The 19873-nt window shown below is 38.5% G+C and overlaps 1 protein-coding gene and 1 pseudogene across 5 annotated transcripts in view; both read right to left on the bottom strand.

Annotated features, from left to right (window-relative positions):
- KDM6A (lysine demethylase 6A) overlaps window positions 1-19873 on the bottom strand; it is a 155052-nt gene that overhangs the window by 51454 nt on the left and 83725 nt on the right. For all 5 annotated transcript variants that reach the window (XM_055120448.1, XM_055120447.1, XM_055120450.1 and 2 more), the window contains exons 7-8: window positions 17571-17625; window positions 6115-6149 (exon numbers count right to left, since the gene is read on the bottom strand). In XM_055120448.1, coding sequence (XP_054976423.1) covers window positions 6115-6149; window positions 17571-17625 — 90 coding nt within the window. The remainder of the gene's footprint in view (window positions 1-6114; window positions 6150-17570; window positions 17626-19873) is intronic.
- LOC129400724 (U11 spliceosomal RNA) lies at window positions 10556-10681 on the bottom strand (annotated as a pseudogene).

Below are 19873 nucleotides of genomic sequence, written 5' to 3'. Positions count from 1 at the left end.
ATTTTAAAGATACTATGCTAAGTGAAATAGGCCTTTACTGTATGATTCTGCATCTAAGAGGTTTCTAGATTAGTCAGGTTTATAGAAATACAAGAACAGTCGTTGCTAGGGGGTGGGTGGAAAAAAGAAAGAGGTACAGTAGGCAAAATTTTAATTTGGGATGAAGAAAAGGTTCTGGAGATGAACGGTGATAATGGCTGTATGAATGTACTTAGTGACATTACATTCATTTCTTGAACAATGGGTTTTCATTTCCATTATATTTTTAAAAATAAGCTATAGAGTCAACAGAAGGAACCTTTACTACTTATTAGCAAAGTCAGATTTAAGAATTATAAACATGTCTCTCAAACTTTAACAACAAAAGGCAAGAAAGTGAAGCTTCTCTTTGTTGTTCTGAAATCATCTATAAGGTATTAGAATTATCTGGTTATAAAATGGCTTTGAAAAATTCCCCTGCAAAACTATTCAATCTTTCTTTTTATGAAAATTTACTTTTTGTAGCTTTTCTAACATTAATGAGGTCAGTTTTTCTAATCTGAATTTCTCTGGGAATTAGAACATTTTCATATATATTTTTTAAAATTTTGTTTCATTTTTGGGCCACACCCTCACCCAGCAATGCTCAGGGGGTCACTACTGGCTCTGTATTCAGGAACTATTCCTGGCTGTGCTCAGGGTCCATATGGTATGCTGGGGACCAAATCTAGGTTGGAAACCTGCAATGCAAGTGCTTACTCACTGTACTGTATCTTCAGCCCCTGATTTCATTTAAGTTTTGATACTCAGTTGCATACATGTCCCCTAAACAATCTTTCTTATGATACTTTCAATGTCTTATTTCCATGGCTATCTTCTCTGTACCTGTGTTTTTAATTTTATCCTTCTGATCAAATTAGCTAGTGATTTTTTTCATAGTACTATGGTTTTGACTAAATAATTAGGTTTACTGTTTTTCTCAACTCCTTAAGTTTGTTTGTTTGTTTTGGCATCAGACATCTATGTTCAGGGATTTTCCTAGCTTTGATCTCAGGAAGTACTCCTGGTAGTACTCAGGGATCCTGGGATCCTGGGGATCAAACGTGTGTAAGCCGGGTGAATGGCAAACACCTTACCCACTGTACCGCTGTAAAATGGTTTAAAAAAAAAAAGTCTCCAGCCCCTCCTTGAATTTTTTTTAAATTCCTTTCTCATAGTTGTTAGTAGTCCCTTATATTGAGTTTTATTTTTGTTAGTAGTATTTTGTAAGGAGAGTAGTCCTTACACCAAAGCTTCCTTGAATTTGTGGAATCAAAGGTAAACAAAAATACTGTTGCCTTTCAATCAGATGGAATTTTTCCATCTTTAAATTTCTGGGTTTGCATAATTCACATAAATAAAACCAGTCCACACTATTTTGATAATGACTAATATTGGACAGCTGGAAAACAATCTAAAAATGAAAGGAGGAATAATTAAATCTGCTATAATGCATCTATGTAATTAATATAGCTCTACATTTACTGACAAATTATCATTCATAAAATTTAATACTAAATTAAAAAATTGAAAAGGTTCATTTTGTTGATCTTTTTCTAAGATCTTGAGCTGTGAAGTCAAGTTTCCTTCCTTCCTTCCTTCCTTCCTTCCTTCCTTCCTTCCTTCCTTCCTTCCTTCCTTCCTTCCTTCCTTCCTTCCTTCCTTCCTTCCTTCCTTCCTTCCTTCCTTCCTTCCTTCCTTCCTTCCTTCCTTCCTTCCTTCCTTCCTTCCTTCCTTCCTTCCTTCCTTCCTTCCTTCCTTCCTTCCATAAATTTTCCTCTTAACATAGCCTTAGCTGTGTCCCATAGGTTTCGATAACTCGTGTCTTCATTCTCATTTGTTTCCAAAAAAAAAAGATATTTTTTTTCCCACCAGTTATCTTTTGATTTCTTCTTTGACTTCCTTCTTGACCCACTCATTGTTCAACATTGAACTGTTTAATTTCCAGGTGTTTGATTTGGTTCTCTGCGTCTGTGTGCGATTAGCTTCTATCTATCTATTGCCACAAAGGTGGGGTGGGGGTGGGGGAGGTGGGAGGGATACTGGGATCATTGGTGGTAGAGAATGGGCACTGATGGAGGGATGGGCACTCGAACATTGTATGACTAAAACACAAGCATGAAAAGTTGTAAGTCTGTAACTGTGCCTCACGGTGGTTCACTAATAAAAAACAATTAAAAAAAATTGAAGCAGGTTGAGAAAGCATACACAATTGGCTGTTGTTTCAAAAAATGTTTGTACAAACACTTAAATGGATTTGCTTATACACACACTGAGTTATTTAGGGCAGAATATGATAAACACTAGCAATACTGGTAGCTTTTCAAGACAGAAAAGGTGAAAAAGGAAAGAAAAATGCATACTCCACTGTGTAGTCTCACTTTTATTTTGGTTTACCATTCAAAAAAAAAGTGGTATTTCAGTAATAAAATGAAGAGGGAGAAATCCTGTATCTTTAATGTTTAAAGAATTTAGATGGCTATTCAAGCTAGTTCACTAAAATCAAGAAAAGATCAGCTAAAAATGAACTAGAAAAAAAAATTTTTAATTTACTCAGAGGTTATGGGGGAAATGAACTTGGTTAAAATTACCAAACCAGAGAGCTTTCACATGATTCAGCAATCCCACTTCTGGATGTATTTCCAAAGGAAATGAAAACATTTCCTTTCATTTGCTTTGGAAATATATCCAGAAGTTGGATGAAATAAAGAAGTGAGATGAAGTGAAAATGAAAACTCCAAGAGATACCAGTATTCCATGTTTACTGCAGTATTATTCGCAATAATGGCAGTATGGAAAAAATCTAAGTGTCTTAACAATAAGAATCAGGAAAAATGTGGCAAGCAAGTATGATGGAATAGTCTTCAGTCTTCTAAAACAGAGTAATTCTCAACCTTTTCCCAAGGATACCTCCCACTTTCAGATCCTGATTTTCCTTCCTGTGCCTCTCCATCCCCAAAGCACAGTCTAGTATTAAGAAATACTGATCTAATGAAATAAGCAAGACAGAGGAAGACTCTATGATATTACTTTGGGGCTGAATCTTTAAAAAGGCAGGTTGTTGGTGGTGGAATCTGAACTCAAAACAGTGGTGGTGGTGTCTGAACTCAAAACAAGAGTAGTGAAGTGATTGTAGTGCATGGATGTAGGAAATAAGGAAGAGATGGGTAGCAGTAATGAGTACAACTAACACAGCATCATGTAACAAACTTGAACATACATATATGTTCAAGTACAATGTACACCCAAAATGATGTAGTGGATGTGCTAAGTAGGGTGCTTCCTATTGCGCTCTCCCTCTCTCTATGTATATATAAAATATGTATATAAAATATACATATTATATATATACATACATATATAGAGAAAATATGTATATAAAATATACATATTTTATATATAAAATATGTGTGTACATATACATATGTATATAAAAAATCACTCATTGTATGCTTTAAATATTATACTACAGGGGACAGAGAGAAGAATGGGTAGGGTGCTTTCTTTGCATGCTGCCAACTTGGGTTCAAATCCTGCCAGCCCACATAGTTCCATGAGCACTGCAAGAGTGATCCCTGAGCACAGAGCCAGGAGTAAGCCCCACTGGGTGTAGCTCCCAAACGAAACAAAATAGTTTATACTGCAAATTGAAAAATAACCCAAATCTAAATGCAGGATGGAGTTACTTAGTATTTATGCTTCTGCTCTTAAAACACCTCCTTTTTGTAATTCAAATACCTTCAACTTAACACTACAAAGTTGCAACACTTACTAACACTTCTTTTTAAGATCCAGCAAATCTCACTCCTCCCCCCTCCCTCAACTAACATAAATTTTTCAGCTCCTCCAGTCCATTCTGGACACAGCTTAAAGAACAGAGAAAGATTCAAACACTCTCATTTAAAAAGTATTCCAGGGGCAGTTGCCTAGCATATGGTAGGCCAAGGTTCAATTCTAGGCACCCCATCTGGTCTCCAGAGCCAATCAAAAGTGATTCTTGGGGCTGGAGAGATAGCACAGCAGGTAGGGCGTTTGCCTTGCACGCGGCCGACCCGGGTTCAAATCCCAGCATCCCATATGGTCCCCTGAGCACGGCCAGGGGGTAATTCCTGAGTGCAGAGCCAGGAGTGACCCCTGTGCATCGCCAGGTGTGACCCAAAAAGCAAAAAAAAAAAAGTGATTCTTGAGGGCAGAGCCAGGATTAGGCCCTGAGCACAGCTGGGTGTGGCTCCAAAACAAAAGTATTCAATCACTTCTCAGTTATTATTATGGTGTTTTTGTGTAGGGCTGCAGCGTTAGCACAGCGGTAGGGCGTTGTTTGATTCCTTCTGCCCCTCTCGGAGAGCCCGGCAAGCTACTGAGAGTATCAAGCCCGCACAGCAGAGCCTCGTAAGCGTATTGGATATGCTCGTGGCGTATTGGATATGCCAAAAACAGTAACAATAAGTCTCACAATGAGACATTACTGGTGCCCGCTCGAACAAATCGATGAGCAACGGGGTGACAGTGACAATGACAATGAGTTTTTGTGTAATCTTAGTGGGCACTAAAACTTAGTGGGCACTAAAAAGTGCAAAAATCAAATCAAGAATGCTGACAATCCAATGTCCTAAGAAGTAGAAAACTTGAAGAAACAAAATTAGAAGTCACCCTCTGAAAGGTAATAAAGAGCTTCTGAGGTAACAGGAACCTAAGGAGTTAGTAAGTGTCTAGGGAAGAGAACAAACCTGGACAGAAGTTAGATTTCTATAGCTATTATCATTCTGAGGATTTTGCTGATTTGGGTCATTCAACCCAAACAATGAAATAAAAACAACAAAAGAGAACGAGTAGTTCTTCACTGGCAGGTGAAGACTAATACACAACACAAATTACTTTCAAAAGTACCTGTATCAAACCTAAAGATTAGGGCAAATTCCTCATCTTGTTCTTACTTTGTTTAGATAAGATGAAGTGTGCCTCAGGAGGCCAGCACATGTAGGAGTTCCTTGTTCTGGAACCCACTAGTGGGCAACAGACTCTTCTCTTCTTTTGTTCTTTTCCTATAAAAACCCTTTTTTATGCAACCATGAAGGCATAATGATTGTTTTCAGGAAAGGAATCCACCATTTCCAACTTGGCAACATATTGCGAGTAAGGATCTTTCTCTCAACCCATTAAAAAAATTACTGTCTTGGGGTCGGAATGATAGTACAGTGGGTTAAGGCCTTGCATGTAGCTGACCTGGGATTGAGCCCCAGCATCCCATATGGTGCCCTGAACTCTGTCAGGAGCAATTCATGAGTGTATATCCAGGAATAAGCCCTGAGCACCGCCAAGTGTGCCAGTCTTATAAAAGTATATAAAAATCACTGAATCGGGTGAATACCCAAACCTAATGCACGTAAATTTTGTTTCAGAGGACATGTATGTTTGGGACTTTGGATAGGATTAGGGGGAAGGGTTCTTAGGGAGGCTCTGAAACAAAACACACCTTATGGTAACATTTCCCCCAAAAAGCTGTTATAAAAGCTAAACTGTGATTACCATATGTTTAGTTTCTTATCAACTTATCCCTAATTTCCCACATCACTGACTATAGTAAATGTCTGCAATAATTTATCATACAGCTTATCATGCCATCTATCAAAACTAAATGTTCTAAAATTAAATTGAAAAAAGTTTTTCAAATATGCTAGTCATTGACAGTGGAAATGACATCAAGAGGTGATCAACTCTAATATGCCTTTCAAATGGCCATGCAAGAACAAGGCATTTCAAATTTAAGGAACAAGAAACAATACACCATAGTAACCACCTATAAATATTTTGAAAAGGTAACTCAGTACTTTAAATCTTGATTAAATCTTCTTAGTCATTCAAGCCTGCAGGTAAATAAAGTTTACGAGAAAACTGTATTAAATGAAGCATCTTTGTACAAAGCAAGTTCTCTGTGAATAACTATTTGACTGAACAAAACCGAGACATTTATTTAGTACAAAATGCAAATAAGAGGTAATGCCTAGAGTTACACTAAATTATCTATATGCCTAATTTCACTTGAAATGAGATGGGTGATATTTTTCTGTTTAAGTAAGGTAAAATTAAAACACTTACCTGGGTTTCATATAAGTGGGCAATGTGAAATTGAACTGCAAAGATGATGAAAAATAAAAATCAGTACAATATTCTAGTGTTTGGGGGTAATTAGGCAAAAGTATAAAATGTGAACGATAAGCAGTCTATACTATATTAAATAAAACTTGTACTTTTTAGTAAAATAGATTTTACAAACATACTAAAATACAAACATGCTAAAGAGCCATGTGCATTTGCTATTGATCATTTTTAATGTTTTTCAATGTACTTATTGAGGTTGACATTAAAATCCACAGCAAGTGTTTACATTCTTTAAAAGTTCAAAAAAAGCACACGAACGGCTCCTCCATTCCCGAAAGCCCATGATCCCAGAGGCCAACTAACTACTTTCGGCACCCAGCGGCTTCTTGCTGAAATGCTCTAGACTGTGAACTAAGCTCTGACCCCATGCCGCCCAGGGAGGGGAAAGGTTTTTCTCTCTCGGCTTTTCCTTTCCCCATCGGCGTGGTGATTGCCATGTTTTAAGGCCCAATAAACAGAGGTACGAGTTTGCAATGATGCGACTTCTGGCAGAAATTTCTCTGGATGTAATTACTAAAATACCAGAAATCCAAAACTGACATCATATGCTCTTCTTTCTCAGCAATGGAAAACAAATTATCAAATGATGCCTTTTCGGCAGGTCTGATTGTTAGGGGAGAATTCCAAATAATAATAGTGAGTTTTCTGTTGAAATACTGAATGTAATCAAAGTAAAGAGAAAGTAAAGTGAAAATCATCAGCCACTCAGGCGGGGGATGGGGGTGGGATGGGAGGTACACTGGGGTTCTTGGTGGTGGAACATGTGCACTGGTGAAGGAATGGGTGCCTGATCATTGTAAGACTGAGACTTAAGCCTAAAAGCTCTGTAACTTTTCACATGGTGATTCAATTAAAAAATAAAAATTAAAAAAAAAAGAAAAGAGAGAAAGAATAAGTGTCTGCCACAGAAACAAAAACAGTGGCAGGGGGCGGTGTAGAGGGCAGGAGGGCAACTGGGACCATTGGTGGTGGGAAATGTACACTGGTGAAGAGACGGGTAAACCCAACCTAACCATGAACAACCTTGTACCTGTGTATCTCACTGTGATTCAATAAAAAAAAATTTTAATTAAAAAAGAAAAAAAAAAGTAAAAAATGGAAACACTAACCAAAACATGGTATAGGGTCCTAAGACGGTTCAGTAGCAAAAGCATCTGACTTACAAGCATGAGGCCATAACCCCACTGCTGTTCATATGCACCTACCACTGAACATTAAAATTGCAGCTCGGCGCATATGCTACCCAAGTGAGCACATGTGCCATCCGCACCTCCCCTCCTGAGATGTGTACTTTCATGCTTTCATGTCTAACGCTGGGATGTGTGTAGGGGCACTCTCTGCCCTTGGAAAAGCTCGGGTTCTCTCAAGCATGCTATACTCCACTCTCTCCTGCTTTATTTTTCTCCTTCCCTTCAAAAACCTACAAATAAAATCTGTTTTACTTCAAAAAACAAAAACAAAAACACACTGCAGCTCTACTGTCACGGATCCTTAAGTACAACAGAGTGTACAGTCTTTGACACACAGCCAGGTGTGTGTCAGCATTGCAGCCAGAAGTGCAACCCGACAGCACATGTGTTAGAACCACAGCAACCCCTAGCAAGCACTATAACCTGACAGTGAACATTACAGAGTCACTGTTTGCAACCCCTCCCCCGCAAGTACATGTGAAAGAACCATAATTAAAGTGTGTGACTACTAGCTAGCACTGCAGCCAAATATGCAAATCCCCAAACAAAGCATCCATGTATAACCATGGTCAATTTTAAATTAGAAATTAACAAAAAAATATTTGAAGGGGTACTTCTAAACAAGGTCTACAGCTACTCAATCATAAGACCATGATTCACTGATCCTGTACCTATTGTTTCACCACAGAGACCTGTGAAAGAGATTTCTGAAGGAGCAAGGGATATGGATTAAGTGAGGACACAAACCTGGGATATATGAAGCCTCGAGTTCAATCTGTATGGCCATGCTGCACCCCTGGTAATACCTATATCCGGGATTGGAGCCATGGTGCAGTGGGTGGGAAGCTTGCTTTATACTCAGCCAACTCAGGTTCAATGCCTGACATCCCATTTGGTCCCCTGAGCAGCACCAGGAATAATTCCTGAGTGCTGAGCCAGGAGTAACACCCTGATCATCGCCTGCATGTGGTCCCAAAACAAAATATTATAAAATAGATATTTCCTGAGATTATGACTGAATGAGCCAGGGGAGAGGTCCAGAAAGCTCTTTGTTCTCTTTAGGACTCTGTAGCCTGTTCCCTAAGAGCAACACCTTGTTTGGAATAGCTGAACCACATAATCAAAAGGCAAATCAAACAAAACATACAATGAACTTGAAACTCAAACATTTTTTAAAAATCAAAAGTAAAGGTGTTCATCTCTCTGTAAAGAGTGGCTGTAGATTAATCAATAAGCACCCCCCCATCTCTGTAAGGTAAAAGGCAGCCATTTGTGAAAAACACATAAAAATAATAAAATACTCTATTCCCTTTACTTACATATAGTGAGCGCTTTTATTATTCTTAACTCCCCTTCCCCAATAGATCTCTCCCTGAGACATCTAGTCCAAATCTCATGTGACTATGTCACTGGAGGAGGTCTGGGTCACAAATTAAGAGAATGAAGAAATGGAATATCTATACCCATTTACTCCAATAATCTCTAATAAATAATAGTGACAAGAAAAAGCACAACATCCCATTCGACCCAGCAATTACATTTCTGGGAATATACCCGGGGGCTCCCAAAAAATACGGCAGAAATGCCATCTGCACTTCTATGTTCGTTACAGGGCTATTCACAACAGTTAAAAATCTGGAAACAATACAAGCATCTGAGAACACACGACTGGATATAGAAATTATGGTACAGCTACACAATGGAATACTATGCAGCCACCAGGAAAAAATAAAATCATGAAATAGATGGACAAGGAGAGTATCAGGCTGAGTAAATTGAGTCAGAATGAGAAGAACAGAAATAAAAAGATAGCACTCATTTGTGGGATATAAAAAAGTCTGAGACTATTACCTAAGGACAGGAGAAAAGAGGGCCAGGAGGACTGGCCCATGGTTGGAAGCTTGCCACAAGTTGGGGGACATAGCAGTTATGACAGAAAAGGAACCACTATGACAGTGATACTTGCAAATAATCATCTGGATCAGAATTGTGAGCTGAAAGGCGATAAAGGAACAAACACAATAACCTTTCAGTACCTGTACTGAAAACGGTAACACTTAAAAGGAGGGAGGGAGAGAGGGAAGAGGGGAGGTGGGGGGGAAGGTGTGGGGAGAGAGAGAAGGCCATAAAGGCAGACTGGGAATTGGGGGTGAAGGAAGAAAATTGGGGACATTGATAGTGGGAAATGTACACTGGTGAAGGGACAGGTGTTGAAACATTGTATGATCTAAATCCAATCACAAAAACTTTGCAACTATGTATCTCATGGCAGTTTAATAAATAAATAAACACAACTTAAAAAAAAAAGTGACAAAAGAGAAAAGCTCAGCAGCTAGCTAGCATCCCATTAATATACCAAATGTCCTCCAGGCGTATTCCTAGGACCTATATTCAGGTTTTCTTATCCCTAGAATTACTAAATCCAGTGTCTTCTTCAGTAGAGAAACCTCCATACTTACAAGTACTCCTCAAAGAGGAACAAAGATAAAAACAATGGGAAAACTTCACTTGGTAAGTCTCTATTACAGCAGAAAAAAAAGGAGAGGCTGTTTCCAAACAGTGCTTAGGAAGCCGGGGCACCATTACTGGAGACTTCCAATCTTCAGTCACCAAGGGTGAAGGGTCAAGGACAGCCACTGGACCACTCAGGCCAATTCAGTCAGTACTGCTTGAGAGGCCTCCAGGTTTCTACCAAGTGACAGTCAGGGAACCATGTGGTGCCTCTGCATGCATGCATGCATGCAAATCATGCACCTTAATCTCTAAACTATTTATTTCCTAGAGTGGCCATTTTTAACAAGTATTGCCATTAAAGGCTCTAAAAGGAAACTTAATTGGAAAAAGAAAATTTAGAATAGAATGCAGAAAATTATTTCAAGTAGCAAACATACAGTGAACTCTCATCATCATGACTCTACTTTTCAAAAAATAAATTGTAATTAACCCCTTCTTAAAGAGTTCTGGGACCAATTAAGTATAAATTATTATTTTGGGGGGCTGGAGCGATAGCACAGAGGGTAGGGCATTTGCTTGCACACGGCCAACCTGGGTCAATTCCCAGCATCCCATATGGTGCCCTGGGCACCGTCAGAGTGGTTCCTGAGTGCAGAGCCAGGAGTAACCCCTGAGCATCGCAGGGTGTGACGCCCCCCCAAAAAATTATTAATTTTTCTTTTTCTTCTTTTTTTCAGGACCAACAATTATCAGCTGCCCTATTATCAGAAAATTATGCTTTGGAAATCTCTTTATGTTGATTCTGCATATAGAGCAAGCGAGCTGCCCTATGAGTGCCACTCACGGCAGAAGCCTTTTTAAGTATAAATTATTTTAATTGCATAAATGAATTGCCATAATATCTCTTAGAGATATGAAAAAATCACTTATTTTTAATTTTTAAATTAAAAAAATTTTTTTCTGCTTTTTTGGGTCACACCCGGCATTGCACAGGGGTACTCCTGGCTCTGCACTCAGGAATTACTCCTGGCGGTGCTCAGGGGACCATATGGGATGCTGGGAATCGAACTCGGGTCGGCCACGTGCAAGACAAATGCCCTTCCCACTGTGCTATCACTCCAGCCCCATATCATTTATTTTTTTTTAAATAATCTTCACCATGTGCAGCATATATAAATTGGGGATGACATAAAAACTGCAATAATGCTGATTCGAAGTAGGTAGTCTATATACTTTTTTCAGTGTTTTGTGAGATGTCAGCCATTATGGTGATTATCAAGTAGTCATGGAACTGGATCGATAGCACAGCCAGTAAGGCGTTTGTCTTGCACACAGCTGACCCAGGTTCGATTCCTCTGTCCCTCTAAGAGAGCCAGGCAAGCTACCTAGAGTATCGCGCCCTCACAGCAGAGACTGGCAAGCTACTCGTGGCATATTCGATATGCCAAAAACATTAACAAGTCTCACAATGGAGTCGTTACTGGTGCCCACTAGAGCAAATCGATGAACAATAGGATGACACTGCTATACAGTGCTATCAAGTAGTCATAGAGATTATTTTAAGTAATCAAGTAAGGTAATCAATAATGGAATCTAAATATAGCACATGCCTTTTCCATTAGTGTGAATAAAAATTTTATTGAATCACCGTGAGATAGTTACAAGCTTTCATGTTTGGGTTACAATCTCACAATGATCAAACACCCATCCCTCCACCAGTGCACATTCCCCACCACCGATATCCCAGGTATACCCCCCCTTTCCCACCCTCCTCCTGCCTCCATGGCAGACAATATTCCCCATACTCACTCTCTACTTTCGGGCGTTATGGCTTGCAACACAGACACTGAGAGGTCATCATGTTTGGTCCATTATCTACTTTCGGCATGCATCTCCCATCCCAATTGGTTCCTCCAGCCACCATTTTCTTAGTGATCCCTTCTCTATTCCATCTGCCTTCTCCCCTCCGCTCATGAAGCAGTCTTCCAGCTATGGGGCAATCCCCCAGGCCCTTGCATCTACGGTCCTTGGGTGTCAGCCTCATGTGATGCTACCCTACACTCCACAAATGAGTGCAGTCCCTCTATGTCTGTCCCTCTCTTTCTGACTCACTTCACTTAGCATGATACTTTCCATGTTTATCCATTTATAAGCAAATTTCATGACTTCATCTCTCCTAACAGCTGCATAGTATTCCATCGTGTAGATGTACCAGTTTCTTTAACCAGTCATCTGTCTTAGGGCACTTGGGTTGTTTCCGTATTTTGGCTATTGTGAACAGGGCTGCAATAAATATATAGGTACAGATATCATTTCTACTGTGCTCTTTTCCATCCTCGGGATATATTCCCAAAAGTACAGATGTCATTTCTACTGTGCTCTTTTCCATCCTCGGGATATATTCCCAAAAGTGGTATTGTGGGGTCATATGGAAGTTCAATTTCTATTTTTTTTTCTTTTTGGGTCACACCTGGCGATGCACAGGGGTTACTCCTGGCTCTGCACTCAGGAATTACCCCTGGCGGTGCTTAGGGGACCATATGGGATGCTGGGATTCGAACCTGGGTTGGCTGCGTGCAAGGCAAACGCCCTACCCGCTGTGCTATTGCTCCAGCCCCTCAATTTCTATTTTTTGAAGGATTGTCCATAAGTGCAGAAGCTTCTTAGTTTTTATGTAGTCCCATTTGTTTATGTTTGCTTCCACTTGCATGGTCAGTGCTGTTTCATCCTTAAAGATACTTTTAGCTTCAATGTCATGGAGAGTTCTGCCTTCATTTTCTTCTATGAACCTTATAGATTCATGTCTGATATTGAGGTCTTTAATCCACTTTGATCTGACTTTTGTGCCCGGCATTAGACAGATGTGACCAACCTTTTATTGAAAGTTCTAAAACTGGGGAAATGTCTCAGTACTGGTCATCTCCCAATTATTTCTCTTCTAAATCACCAACAAAGAAGCACCACAGTAAACCTTAAAATGTATGCATGATGGTTTCAACTGTTCTCTGCAAACTAGATCCCAAAGTTTTCTACCCTGTATCTGGTACATACATATATATTCTCAAAAGTTATTTTTTCTCAAGGAATGAGATAACACGTTTTACCCTTAACAGAATACAGTAAAATAATTTACCAAAATGTTTAGTTTGGTATTTATGAAATGTCCCTCAAGATTATCGTTCAAGGGCCAGAGTAATAACACAGAATTCAGCTGACCCAGGTTCATCCAGGAATGCCATTAGGTCCTCTGAGCCCACCAGGAGTAATCCCTGAGAGCAGAGCCAGGAGTAAGCCCTTAGTACCACTATACGTGGCCCAATAACAATAGTAACAATGAAAACAAAATTAAAGCATTGGATAATAAAGATAATAAAGTTTAAAAGAATTCTCAGAATCATTTTCAATTTTTTTTGATGAACCTCCATAATGTTTTCCACTGTGGCTATGCCAGTCCGAAATTCCACCAACAGTGCCCAAGAAAAAGCCTTCTTTCACAGCCTCAACATCACTGTTTTCTCTTCCTTTTGGGAGAGGGGAAGGGAAGAAAAGATTAATTTATTTTCAAAAATGTGCATGGCTTACGTAACAAAGACACGTTGTTAAAAAGTAAGAAATAAGTCTTGAAATAATTACTAAGGAACCGGAAAGATAGTAGACATGGATGATGTGCCTGCCTTCCATGCAGTCAACCCCGGTTCAATCCCTAGCACCCTATATGTTCAGTCCCCTGTGCTCAGGTGGAAGTGATCCCTAAGTGCAGAGCTAGGAGTAAACCCCAAGCACTGCTGTTTGAGGCCTCAAAACCAAAAAGTAAATAGATAAATATGGTTAAGTTTGTACAATGTCTCAATTATGTCATAAGGAAGTTATATTAAAAAATGCCAGTTTTTCCAGTTTCATTTTTCTTAGAAATTTTAATACCTTTCTAAAGTTAGAGTCATTTTAAAAAAACACTGATTTTCTAAAATCCTTTGATCTGAATTTTTAATTAAAGAATTGCTACACCTAAAGCAGAAATATAGACAAATGTTACAAAAACAAGAATTTAGATATAAACCTAAGTATTTGTGATTATACCTGACACGAATATGCAATAAGAAAAGAATGGTCTGGGAAAATCAAGATATTGAATGGTTTTCATCAAAACAAAACAAATACCAGAATAACAAATCCCTAGAATAGCCAAAACAATCCTAGGAAAAATGAAGATGGAAGGGAGGCTTCAATTTTCCCAACTTTAACTTTTATATAAAGTTGTAGCAATCAAAACAATGTGGTACTGAAATAAAGTCAGACATTCAGACCAATATAATAGAATTGAGGGTCCAAAGACAAATCAGATCCTCAGGTATAAAAATATGGTCAGCTAATCTTTTACAAAGCAGCAAAGAGTATGAAGTGGAGTAAGGACAGACCTCTGGGTATCTAAATGATACTGAGAAAAACATAGGCAGAACACTTCATGGCACTGAATCTAGAGGTATCTTGAATTATTCTATGCCAGTGGCCAAGCAAACAAAAGTAAAGATAAAAAAAAATGCTACTGGGTAAAGCTGAAAAGCTTCTGCATCACAGTAGAAACAATGAATACAAAGACCCCACAGACTAGGAGAAAATATTTGACTACCACTTAATAACAACAACAACAAATTAAAAAGAAGAGATTGGGGCCAGAGCTAGTAAAGAGCTTGCCTTGAAGGCGGCCAACCTATGTTCAAACACTGTCATCCAGTATGGTCTGCTGAGCACCACCTGAAGTGGTATCTGAGCAAAAAGGCAATAATCCCTAAGCACCAACAGGTGTGGCCTAAAACCAATACCACTGTAGCACTGTCCAGCTGTCCATTGATTTGCTCAAATGCGCACCAGTAACATCTCCTTTGTGAGACTTGTTACTGTTTTTGGCATATCGGAACACGCCACGAGCAGGTTGCCAGGCTCTGCTGTGCCAGCGCGATACTCTAGGTAGCTGGCTGGGCTCTAGGAGTATACTGGAGTATACTGAACTGAACCCAGGTCAGCTGCATGCAAGGCAAATGCCCTTCCCACTGTGCTATTGCTCCAGTCTCACCTAAAATAAAACAAGACAAAAAACCCACACAAACTACTTGGCCCCAATTAAGGTATTCACAAAATTAGCTCAAAGACTTAAATACCCAAAACAAAAAAAATTCCCGAAAGAAAGAAACAGGAAAAGATCTCTTTGACATGGGTCTTAAGTTTTAGGAATATGCACATAAAGGAAAAAGAGGAAAAAGAAAATAAGGGGGAAGCAGGAGGGGAGAGATGACAACCATCCAACTGAAAGGCTTTTGTGTAGCAAAGAAAACCATTAAAAAAAAAAAAAAAGAAAAACTGAGACAACCTATAAAATGGGTGGGGGCGGGGGGGGGGAGAAATACATGAAAATCAAGGTCAGGTAAAAGATTAATATCCAAAACATAGATCAACATCTCAACAGCAAAAATTTTTTTCACCAAAAATCCAATAAAAAATGAAAAAATGTTTTGAACAAGTATTTTTCCAGTGACGATAAATGGCTATCAAGAGGCTCAACAAAAGATTCAACATCACTAGTCATCAAGGAAATGTAAGTCAATGAAGGTGAGTTACTACTACATGCCTATCAGAATGACCATCATAAAAATGAAAAGAGATAATAAATGATGCTAAGAATGTGAAAGGGAGTCCTTACTGTTGGGGGGGGGGGATTTCAAACTGGTATGGCCACAATGAAACACATTATGCAGGTTCATCAAAAACTTAAGAAGAAAACTATTACATGATCCAGTAACTCCACTTCAAGAATAAATAATCAAGTATTGGTTAAACACTAAATGGAAAATAAAAGGTTTTTGCACCCCAGTTTATAGCAGCATAACTTAAGAAAAGGAAACAAAGTGTGTATTAGCAGATGAAAGGACAAAGAAAGTATGTGCATATGCAGGTATGCACACACACAGAGGCCTATTAATCAGCACTTTTCTTTTAAAGAAAGGAAATCCTGTCATTTGCAACTACATTAATGGGCATTGAAGGCATTGTATACAAAGTGAATTAAATCAGAGTGCTAAATTTTACAATGATTTTACTTTTATGTGGAATCAAATTTTTAGAAAGATACAGAAAATCAAGGGTTGGAGAGATAGTACAGCCAGCGGGCTTGCCTTGCACATGGCCAAGTGATGTTCAATTCCCCACACCCATATGGACCTTCAATCATGCCTGGAATAATCCCTGAGCACAGCTGGATGTGGCCCAAAAACAAAATAAATCTCAAATACACCCCAAATAAACAAAAGCTACAGAAAGAGATCAGATATGTGATTACTAGAGATAAACAGGGTATTTATTTATTGGAGGAAGGAGGTCAAGGGAAGTATTTTCAGTCATAAACAGAAGTAGGAATGTAATGCAGTAAAGTCTCCATTGTGAGACTTGTTATTACTGTTTTTGGCATTATCAAATATGCCAGAGGAAGCTTGCCAGGTTCTGCCATGTGGGCAGGATACTCTAGGTAGCTTGCCGGGCACTCTGAGAGGGAAGGAGGAATCGAACCTGGGTAACATTGCTAATATCTAATAAAGTCTATTTGTATGTTCTAATACAACAATAATACTATAGTATAATGAAATGTTCCACTAGGAAAAAATTTGTTCATTTATTGCATTTTAGCTTTATGTATCTATATGAAGCAATAGATGTCAACTAAATTTATTGTGGTAACTATTTCACAATATGTCTAAGAACAGCATTGCAATACATACCAACATTTTTAACGAAATCCTGCTTCAACTTTATGAACACTCAGACTTTTATTTTCTCTAACACTTACTACTACTTTTTTTGGTTTTGTTTTGTGGCTACACCCAGTAGTGCCCAGACCATACACCTGGTTCTGTGCTCAGGAGACCGTATGTAGTGCATGGATGAACTGGGGTTGGCTGTGTGCAAGGTAAACATCTTAATACCAGTACTCTCCAAACCTAATAAAGATTTCTTTATTAACCAAATTTGTTTGTGAAATTTATAGGGGGGTGCCCAAAAGACATTACAGCAGGTAAAGCTTTTGTCTTGCACTCAGCCAGCTTGGGTTGAATTCCCAGCACCTCATATAGTCCCACAGCACACAGCCAGGAGTGATCCCTAAGTACAGGTAGTTGTGGCAGAAAATCATCCCCCACTCTCAAAGAAGTAAGAAAAATTATATAGAAGCAAAAGGAAAATAGTCTGAAGGAAATGCCTTTGTAAGTATACTACACATTTTTGTTAAAAATTACCACCCCAAACTCTGTATGCAAAACTGTAACATAAAGACATAGTATGTTTTCATAGTTACCAATAATTTTAATACCACATACCTAAAGTAAGTACACTCATTTTTCGTAAGACTGACAGATAAATTCTGGTTCTTAATCACAAATCATCTACAACACTGAGCAAAAGCAATCAATCTTATTTCATTAGTGCAGATAGTTTTAATTCAGCAGCCCAGTTCACTCGAGAATCTATTTTAGACACAGGCTATTCACAATAACTGAACTGACAGGTTGTTCTACATTTATACAAGTAGCTTTAGAAACCAATACAGTTAGAATCAACAATTACAGAAGAAAAATACTTCACATGAATTATCAGTCATTATTATTACAACTTGTAGTGGCAATTACTATTGTTGCCACTGCTACATTATTTGCCATGAAACAATCTGAATACATTTAAAAAACAATGGGATTTAATAATACTTACTTTCAGCATTGGACAAAGTGCAGGGATTACAGTCAACCAAAGCTAACTGAAAATGCTGCAAAAAGAGATTGAGAAAAACAATTCAGTCATATAAACATGGCCTGGGTTATGTGCTTAAAAATAATAATGCAAATATGCTATACAAGTAAAACATACTAGCCAACCAACTAGAATAACTTTAAACATTTATAGCTGATGACAAACTGCTGGTTTATTTTCTTGAGACAGGTGGCAGTGGAGAATTGGAAAAAGAATTAACTTTGTCAAGTTATCCTACGTAAATTTTTCCCTTTACAAAATTACATTAGAATTTTTGTCTTCAAATAAATTTGAAGGTTTAGTTATAAGAGTATAAGCAGAACACATCACCACCTTTAAAACTGAAAGTAAACGCATCAATGCTATAATACTGCCATTAAAAAAACTATGCAAACTTCAATATTTTAAAAAATTTATTTAACCACCATGAAGTTACAGTTATTCAGGCATACAATTTTTCAACACCTAAACCTTCAGTACTGTCCACAACTCCCTTAATGCTCCCTCATTCCCATTTGCTCCCACTCACCAATCTGCTTTTACAAAAGGTGACCAGGTGCGCACACACAGAATAAATTTTATAACAAAAAAGCTACCTTAAAGGTAAAACTATCTGTCCTTATTAGTTACATCATTGTAATTAGTGTCTTTTAAAACTCTGAATATAGCAGAATGTAGAGTCTGTTGTCAAGGTCAGCAATCAAAGTTCACTGATCTTTTAGAAATCATGTGCTTTTACATCTAGATAATATTAAACTGATCACTGAGGGCTTACAATATACACTTATATGAATCTGTCCTCAGATACATGTTAAGTTCCATGCATAACACTAATTTTTGTGGGGTTTGTTTTGGGGGACACACTCATCTATACTCAAGGCTTACTCCTAGGTCTGTGCTCATTGATTACTCCAAGGGGTGCCAGGGACTGAACCCAGGTTGGCTGTGTGCAAGGCACAAAAGTACCAGCTGTATTTCCTCTCTCTGATCCCAATTTTTTAAGAACATAAATCATCATTGAGAAGATTATGTAACATCTGTCTTGATTGTCAACGTTAAATATGGGACATAAAGTAACAGAAGACAGAACTAGGGATGTGATTCAGTACAGTGTATGCCTTACATGTAGAAGACCTGGGTTTAGATCGCCAGCAGTGATCATACCTCACTCCACAAAAATTTACAGAGAACAAGCGCTAAAGGTAACATAAAACCCTTAAAATAAAAAGTTAATTTCCTGACTCCCCCCCAAATATATATTCTCCCTCAAATACTTATTCCTATTTTTCTGAATCCCCATATTTTAACTATAAAAGTAATCAATAGCTAAAGGAAAAAAACTTTTTTTGCCCTCTCCATGTACTGCCATGTAAGTACCAAGTACCACTGGAGCTCCAGAGAAAAAATTTTTTTTGTAGGAGAAGGGATCTGAGACCATATCTGGCAATGTTCAGGATTTACTCCTGGATGAGCTCAGGGATCACTGCTTCCTGGCAGTATTCCAGACACCATGTAGGATGCCGGGAATAGAACCCAGTTTGGCAGCACGCAAGGCAAGTGCCCTATCTATCATACTCTCTCTCCATCACCAAACAAGTTTTTTTTTTAAACCAGCTCTAAGAAGCTCACTTTTAACCACTATTTAAATATCTGAAGAATTCTATTTTTGATATTGCTGGACAAACTAAGAATCAGTATGTTTATTGCTGGACAAGGAACTGGTATATTTAATAATAACTCCTGGATGTAACCCCCAAAAGAACCTTCATTATCAAGAGAAATAATCATCAGCAAGTTTAGGGCTGAAGCAATAGTACAGTGGGTAGGGTGTTTACCTTGCATTTACCCTACCCAGTTCAAAGCTCGGCATCCCATATAGTCCCTCAAGCCCTCTAGGAGTGATCCTGAGCACAAAGCCAGGAGGACTAAGCCCTGAAAACTGCTGAGTATGGCTCCCAAACAAAAACAAACAATGGCCCCCATACCATCACCACCACCAAAAACACATTTGTAAGCTTTCAGTGTTATTTCCACAGATTGAAAAAAAAAAAATCACTATCACTTTTATCCAGTTGTTCATCGATTTACTTGAGCAGGCACCAGTAATACCTCCACCCGTCCCAGCCCTGAGATTTTAGCAGCCTCTCCTTACTCGTCTTTTCCAATGATTGGAGGCTCTTCTCAGGGTCAGGGGAATGAAATTGTTATTGTTATTGTATTTGGAGCTAGCAAGGCTCTTCCTGGCAAAAACAAACATAAACAAA

This window comes from Sorex araneus, chromosome X (assembly GCF_027595985.1).
Source record: "Sorex araneus isolate mSorAra2 chromosome X, mSorAra2.pri, whole genome shotgun sequence".
In the NCBI taxonomy this organism is placed as follows: domain Eukaryota; kingdom Metazoa; phylum Chordata; class Mammalia; order Eulipotyphla; family Soricidae; genus Sorex; species Sorex araneus.
The sequence above is the reverse complement of the archived record's forward strand: the minus strand, read 5'-3'. Positions and strand labels throughout refer to the sequence as shown.